Here is an 8,482-nt window from a genome sequence, read left to right as displayed (position 1 = left end):
AGCAAGAGAATTTATTTACGTCAACGTATATTTATCCCTTCTTATCGGTCCATTTTATCTAAGTGGTTGCATAAAAAATATACATATTATTCCATACTAAAAAGTTGGGTTTATGATCTCGACGCCAAACCTGACTGGTGTAGCATCAATTTGCTTTCAGTTTTATTACGTTTCAATGAGGTTATCTGAAAAACGTTCTATCAACCATTTTTGACATCGAATAATCTCAAAAAGCATTGAAAAACACGTTTACAACGGCTTTTAATCGACTTTGATAAAAATCAAAACCAAAATAATCACTCTGACCAATGACAAAGGACGCAGACAATTCATTGAATCAATAAACACTCGGAGCAAACACGTGTAGCTGATGCGAAGCGCCGGAAAACGTGCGTCGTCAAATCAAATTTTACTTCTGTTTGGATCAAAACTTGGCTGGAATTTTTTGAGCCAATCACTTGACAAATGCGAATCATTTTCGACACTCGAGCGAAAACTGCTCTTTGGAAGAGAAGTTAAAGCCTTGTTCACCTCTTGATGCTGGATTAGTGTTAGTCATATAGGTTTTCGGGTAACAAAGTACAATTCTAAAACGACTCGATTTGGTCTGAAATAGAGCAAGGATTTGGAGAACTGAGCGATACATCCCAACAGAAAAGTCATAGGAGGGCTATCTTAGGATTACTTATATTTAAATGAACTGCAATCTATCATTAGGATGTAATTTTTTTATTGTTGTAATTCCGTACGTTTTGTTTGTTTGTTCGTTTGTTTGTTTTACAATGACTATCGATCAACGCAAGAAATTGACGTTTTGATGTCACCTTTAAGTTAGAAATAGAGATAATGGTAGGTTTTGTCTTTATATGTTTACATGAAATGACGAGGTGTGAATACTTTCATGCGTGGATTAAATAATGACAGTTAAAATAAATAGTCTAATGACAGTTAAAAGAAAATACGCATTACAGAAGGAAATTAAAATTATATTGTCTGATCAATATGAGATGCTATTATTCGCAAGGTGTGGTTTTCACTACGACATAGACGCAAGGTACCCGCACGGGTAGACTACAAGTAAGAAACCGAACAGACTTGACTTGTAATAGTACCCCGTGGGTACCCCGCGATAGTGTTTGAAGCGTCACGTGACTCTCTTGCCGTCTTTGTGTTTCTTTGCAATAGTTGTAAAACGATGCATGTCGAGAGCCAGCAAAACGAAATGTTTTGTAAAGCCGTGAAACCGTAGAAAAAGACGTTGTGTTACCAGAGAACAGTGGTGCGTCGTCAAGATGTCACAAGATGTTTCCGTCAGCTAAACCTGCCTAGCGATTTTTGTTTAATTTTGTTAATTATGAGCTCTAAACGTCAAAATGGCAGAGCAAAAGTCTTAACTTTGGTTTTCGTGTACACTTCCAAGGTGAGAGGCGAGTTTTTGAGCCTTCTTATTTAAAGAGTGCTATTCGCGGCCCGACATTGTTCACGATAAACTCACCAAGGAAACTAACGCTGGACTGATAGCAGGTCCTTTCCGTAAGCCTCTTTTCCCAGACACATAACAATTGAGAATGATTTTCCAGCTGTGTAAGTGACATTTTGATATAAACTGATATAAATTTGAAAAAAGGTGGGCCGACGTTTTTCAAATTGACCCAAAAGCAATCCATTTTAATCCTCTCCAGTTTTGTCCATCCATGTCACTTCTTGGCCTTCCTGTGTTTTGTTTGAGATCTTCCATAGTTTTGAGCCGTTTTTGTGTTATTTTAATTAATTCTATGACCATTTGATCAGAGCTGAAATTGCCTAAAATTGCGAGACCTAGCCCCTTAAAGCAATAAGTGCAAACTTTATTTTCTAAAATCTCCTTAAAACACGATAACATTTGAAATACTTTTTTTTCAAGGATTCTCGAGAAAGTTGTATCAAACCTCGTAAAAATGCTTAAAGCGTGTGCTATTTTGTTTTCAGCTGACATTGAACGTACGTCCGATTTTATCAGAATACGTAAAACTTCAAAATAATCTTTCTCTCTAGGGGTCAGCTTGAGAACTAAAGTCTCGATAAGTTCTTCTTGATTCACAGTATTCAAAATGTTACCATGCCATGAGGGTTTTTTGGTAACTATATTTTTGTCTTTAATGCTCGAATGTAGAGCGGAAATCGTCTTCATTAGCCATTGTATAGATTATTAAAAAAAATAGGTTTTCAATTTCTTTGATTTAGCTTGAAGCTGAAAGTAAAATGAAGTATAGATTTTTGTCCCTAGAATGGTCAGTGCATACTTCTATTACTTTAACATTTCTGTTTTCTTTAATCTCGAGCTCATAATAAAATTTTTAATCAGTTTTGGTACAATTCGAACTAGCTTTACTTTAGATAACGATTTGGCATGTCGACTTAGTATTACGCGGACTGAATCATTCATTTGAAAATTACAATTTTTTAAAATTTTGTTTTAATTACTCTACATAACTATACTTAAAACATTACTGTTCTTATTGCATTGCATTAATTTTTGTGATTACATCATTTCTACTTGTTGTTTACTATTTACAATAGTAACATACACTAATTTTTTTTGTCTTAAGTTATCTACACCTAGCTAAACTTCTCTGATTTCTCCTACAATTACGAAATGCTAAATAACAATTTAAGTTGATTTGTATTTCCTAATTACTACTACTTCTTTTTCTCTGAAAATTAAAAAGGCTGTTCCCTCAAAACTTCGAAAAAAGGAGAAAACGTTGCTATTTTGCAGACCACCTTAGGCCATTGTGCACAGACGTCAAAACAGAGCTCATTTCCTGTACATTGCTCGTACTTCTTTGTTTTTTGTTGATTCGTTTCATATTGATTTGTCCCGAAGAGGCATGTCAATCTGATCGGAGCGCTTACTAAAGTGGGTTAAATATTTCGTGAAATAAATCGTGTAGATATGTAAACGGTGGGCATAAACAAACTGTATTTGCAGAATTCAGATCACGAATTACTTTTTGCGAAAGTGCACCACAGATGCTCAAGTGGGTTCCCCAGAATAGACCATGCAGAGTTCTTCTTCCAACCAAGAGCGATCAACATAAAAACAAACCTTTTTGTCATTTCTTGAACGTTTACAGCGAGCACGAAATTTTTTCTTATCTAACAGCATAGCGTTTGACAATAGGTAATGATCAAAACTAGTGTATGCAGCGAAATTCAAATCAGTCCGCAATGTTCAGAATCACGTATTTGAAATACAGAACCTTACGTTCATGCATCTCAGATTTCCAAACTTCTAATTCACATCTTTGTAAAGAAAAAATATAAGGGAGGACATTATAAAGATAATATAAAGCTTTTGCTTTTTGAAACCTTTTTCCTTCACATGCAAAGCGAAACTGCAAATGAGATACGATTGGAGGAAGTAGAGGCCACTTTTCTTTCATATCGCAGCTTGTGTCAGAGAGCTCAGAACCAAGCTTCAACAGAACATGTATCTCAAGACATAACACATGGCATGCAATCAGTAACGCGTTTGGAATTGGAAAAATCGTTAAAACTCTCTTCCTTTTCATCGTAATTCGATGTATGAATTTTTATGAAAAAAACGTCGTGAACATTTTTAAGTTGGACCGATCTTGTTTTGGCTCGTTTAGACATATAAAAGTGGATTGTTAATGAGTATTCTGATGAATTCCTTGTAGGATGTGCTCACGTCTTTGTGTTTTGATGATTCTTTCCGTCTTGATTTGTCACTTAATGACATATAACAATCTGATCGAAGCACTTTTTTATAAGAGTCCGGGAAATTTCTCTTGAAATAAATCACACACAAATGTAAACGGTGGGATGAACATATTGTACGTGCAGAATTCAGATCACGTAGTACTTTTTGCGAAAGTGCACCACAAATGTTCAAGGAGGTTCCCCAGGAGAGTTCCTCTTTCAACCAAGATCGATAAATATAATTAAAGGAACCTTTCTCCCGTGCTTTCTTGAACATTTTCAGCGTGCACGAATATTGTTTTTATCTAACAGAAGAACATTTGGCAATACCGGTCTTAGCTAGTGTGCGCAGCGAAATTCAAGCTCAGTCCACAAAGTTCCTAATCATGTATTTGAAATACTTAACTTTACGTTTATCTCGAGTTTCCAAAAGTTCTAATTGACATCTTCCTGAAAAAACCCGAGGGATTTCAAACCATTACAAGGTTTTTTGTTCACTTTGGATTGGGGAAATTTGTAACGGAATTTTACAACAGATTTGCAAACTTTTTTTCTTCAAATGCAAAACAAAAATGCAAATGAGTTACTGTGGGAAGAAGTAGGTGCCACTTCTCTTTTACATCGCAGCTTGTGTCAGAGAACGCAAAATAAGGCTTCAACGGAATATGTATCTCAAAACATAATGTATGGCAAACAGTAACGCGTTTGAAATTTAAAAATTAGTTAAAACTCTGCTCCTTTTCATCGTAATTGGATGAATGAATTCTTATGCAAAACGTAGTCAACTTTTTTTCATTAAGTTGGACCGATCTTGTTTTGGTTCGTTTAGACAAATAAAAGTTGATTGTTATTGAGTATTCTTGATGAATTCCTTTTAGGGTATCGGTCGGTTTTGAGGATAACAAGAAGAAACAAGTCATTGACTACCCACGAAATGATAAGATACTGAAGGCAATTGTTGACAATTCAAAGTGGAGAAAATAAGATAACTTTAAAATTTATATCTAGCTAACGCCAACACTGGTGGCATTACTCGCTTGTGTTATCGTGGCGCTATTTAAAACTTCAAAAAGTCAAGTCAAGAAAGCTTTCGGGAAATAAATCCGTTAGCTCTCCACGCAAAAATACTGCGTTAAATTAAAGGCTTTACCAACAAAACCCTCTCTCAGCTACCGACATTTTTCGAAATCACTGATTTTTAACTGGATTAAGCGTTATCAAGTACAAAGAGAAAAAAAATTGAGCACAAAATAACCTGATGGCAGACAGTTGTCTCAACACGATTTTCAATAATTAAACATATTTCTCTGACCGGCGTTTTCATAGCTTTAACCATGACGTACGGCCTGCAAACAGTCCATTACTTGTTTTTATTAAAGTGCTAACAAAGTGAATAAAAGATTCATATTTTTTTCCACCCTTACCCTTGTTTCAATGTATTTATAGACCAAAAAAACGTCAAATGCAAAATTATGAGCTTATGATGGATGAATCTAGTTTCACTTTATAGTCGATAGATCCTAAATCATGCATTCATAAAATACTAATTTAATTTAGCACATATAGGACTCTGTGTAATGCTTACACTGAATCGCAGAATGAAGAAAAAAACGAACTAAATTTTAATTTCACAAGAAAACTTTCCCAAGACATTAATTGCACCACGTTTTGAATGCAACGCCAGTAATGCATACTAGCTATAGCCTATTTCTTGACTAATTTGATTTAGAACATGCATACATTTCCTCATATTTGTAACATACACTGCATAAGACAAAGCGAAATTGATTAAAACACAGAAAAAGTTTTTAATTTCCACAGGGGAAACTATCCATGTCCTTCATCAAAGTAACACGCTTAGAAAAAACGCACGTAACCGTCTGTTCTACAAAGGAATAAGGAATAAGAATGAATTAGTCATCGATAAGGTTAAATTAGAATCGACTAAAAGAGCATTTTTTTACAAAGGGGCAGACATTTTTAATAATTGTGTCATGGATTTAGTTCTAGTCTTTATATCTCCTTTTATATTTATATTTTTAGATTTTTGCATAGATTTTTTAAATTTTTGCACATTTTATATTTTATTTTATTAATTAGTTATTATTTTACGCAGGACCCATACTGATATCGATAGCATTTTGTATAACTGAAATGGCCACCCTGCATAAATATGTCTTATATTTTATTATTATTACTATTATTATTATCATTATTATTATTATTATTATTATTATTATTATTATTAGGTGGGTCAGGCAAAATGGTACATGTTTGTAGAGAGAATACAGTTATTTCTACAAGGGCAATGCATTTAGCGACGTTACTGATCTTACCTCCAATTACGTATTTCTTAACAAAGTTTTAAAAGATCGGACTATTAAGTTCACCATTCGTTTAAAGACGGACACAAAGGGGTACAGTAGCTTTCTAGGGTACGTCTCTCCCAAGGCCAATGCCAAGGAAACAACAAACGGAAACAAACATTAATTTGACCACCTCATTTATCTTCATCCATTCAAAACTTTTTTAAATTAATTTTCATACTAATGTATTTGTTAAGATATCACATTTTCCCTTTAGGTTCTTGTTCAAAAAAATTGGTCTTTGTGAACAATACCAAAACGAAAAGTATTTCCTTAATAACAACCTAGACTGAGTTCTTTCTTTGAATAATACCCTCCCAGCCAACGCGGATCTCGATCAGACACGTATTAAAGAAAAACAAAATTCCGCTAAATGTCCCAAGCCAATTTTAATCCCAATTTGTTTTTAACTGTTTCGTAAATAAAGACCAATAAATAGACAAAAAATTCTTGTCGCAACTCAGGTAACCAATCATCCTGGTGCGTTATGCAAAACTTATATTAATAAGTGTTAATCGGCCATATATTTGGGCTTGTCGCGTGGCTAATGGACCAATCAGATGATCCATCAACATATTTTATTCATTGGCCCAACCCACGCTGCATTTCATCTACTGAAATGGTCGACGAGTTTACTCAAGCACTTCAAAGGACGTAAGCTGTCAGTTTCGTTTACTCAAACGTCGCCTTTTGTTGCGTCATCTTAATCTTATTGGCTCTGCAAGGGCGACTGAATACAAATTCTTCCTTAAAATCAGTCAGCATCATCTCAAAGATTTAGATTAATTCGCCTTAAGTAAGATCAGTTCTAAAAATACTGGCTGCTGTTTTATCTGAATATATAACGTCATGAACGGGACAGTGGTTCTTCCACCTCGTTCAACATTGCTGGTGCTTCTAGAGTCAGGCATAGCCACCATTTTCATGCTCCTGGCGATAGCTGGTAATCTTACTGTCTTCTTGGCAATTTATCGAAACAAGCTACTGCGAACCGTACCAAACTTCCTCCTGCTGAATCTGGCCACCGCTGATATTCTTAACGCGGCGGCCAGTTTCCCACTTCTCATCTCCGTTCTCGTCAGCGGCGCGTGGGGTTTTCAGGGAAGCGTTTGCCAGTTTCAGGCTTTTCAAACGTATCTCTCCTACTCTTGCAGTCTTTTAACCCTGGCCGTCACCAGTGTTACAAGGTATTACGCCACAGTTCATCCAGTCAAGCATCGTGGAATATTTAAAGTAAAAACACTTTGTGTTTTGATCTCAGCTGTCTGGGTTGCATCGTTTGCATTCGCCGGTACACCTCTAGTCGGATGGGGACGGTATCAGTTTGAGCCTTTCTACGCTCTCTGCATTCACGATCACAGCTCCAGTACATCGTACAACATGTTCCTATTTGTCTTCTTGATAGTAAACTCAACGGTGATCGTAACTTGTTATTCAAAAATTTTCAAAGCCATGAAAACAAGAAATCGCAGAGTCCATTCGCTCTTTGCCCAAGGCTCGAGCTCCAGGCAGCTGAAAATAATAAACGCACAAGAGGTGAAACTAACAAACACGATCTTCATCGTAATATGCCTATTTGCCATTTGCTATGTTCCCACAATTCTCCTAGGTTTCTTAATGTTCACTCCTTTGCATGTTCCTCGATTTGCACGGATGCTCTCAACGTTTTCGGTGGGGCTTACTTCGGTTGTGAATCCAATTGTTTACTGGGTGCGAAGCAAAGCTTTTCGCCAAGCACTAATAGGAATTTTTCGAAAAAACAATACGCTACGTATCGACGTGAGTGAGAATGCTGGTTCATCGAACACGGCTGAACGTGCACTAGTTTCAAGCAGAAACATTTAACCGTTATTAAGAACGAAAAACATTAACTTTGCAAGAGGATAAGAGTCTTTAAATGGTAGTGGCAATCCTAGTTTTAATCGATGTCCTATCAGGATGTGTTAGTTATGATCGATGTCTCGTGGAAATCAAACGATAAGATTAACTTGAAATTTGAATCTATAAAAAGGGACGCTCATGTCCTGGTCGTAGTACGTATATTGTAGACGGAGAGATCAAGTTCAGTTTATTAACTGCAGAGTGAAACGCATAATTTTGTTTCTTCTTGTTTTTTACTTTTATTTTGAAACCTGAAATCCTCCTAAAAATGATAATGATGCGCCTATCTTCCCACGTTACTGCCAAGCAATAGCCTTTGTTTGGAATATACAGTAAAGCTCGAGCCTGAAAGTCAGTTTTAACGTCAAGTGAATACATACTAGTTTTACTTCTTTGTTTAAGCCAGATGATCGACTTGTTCAAAACTAATGGGAAATTCACTTTAAAAATCTCATCTGACCCGATTTCGAGCGATTAACAGCGGTTCAAATTTATTCAAACGTCGGGAAAGATTTGCAGGAGATATCACT

At 35.8% G+C, this 8,482-nt stretch overlaps 1 protein-coding gene across 1 annotated transcript; it reads left to right on the top strand.

Annotated features, from left to right (window-relative positions):
- The first annotated feature begins 6,734 nt into the window (after positions 1-6,734).
- Positions 6,735-8,166, top strand: LOC149097157 (melatonin receptor type 1C-like). The gene has a single exon (XM_089279663.1). The coding sequence runs from the start codon at positions 6,921-6,923 to the stop codon at positions 7,914-7,916; it is 996 nt and encodes a 331-aa protein (XP_089135789.1). The 5' UTR covers positions 6,735-6,920; the 3' UTR covers positions 7,917-8,166.
- The last annotated feature ends 316 nt before the right edge of the window (positions 8,167-8,482 follow it).

The sequence above is a fragment of the Orbicella faveolata genome, unplaced genomic scaffold (assembly GCF_042242905.1).
Source record: "Orbicella faveolata isolate gen_17 unplaced genomic scaffold, um_ofav_v1 contig_47, whole genome shotgun sequence".
NCBI lineage: Eukaryota > Metazoa > Cnidaria > Anthozoa > Scleractinia > Merulinidae > Orbicella > Orbicella faveolata.
The sequence above is the reverse complement of the archived record's forward strand: the minus strand, read 5'-3'. Positions and strand labels throughout refer to the sequence as shown.

Coding starts and splice junctions, on each gene's coding strand:
- LOC149097157 (XM_089279663.1), top strand. CDS start 6,921: ATGAACGGGACAGTGGTTCTTCCACCTCGTTCAACATTGCTGGTGCTT.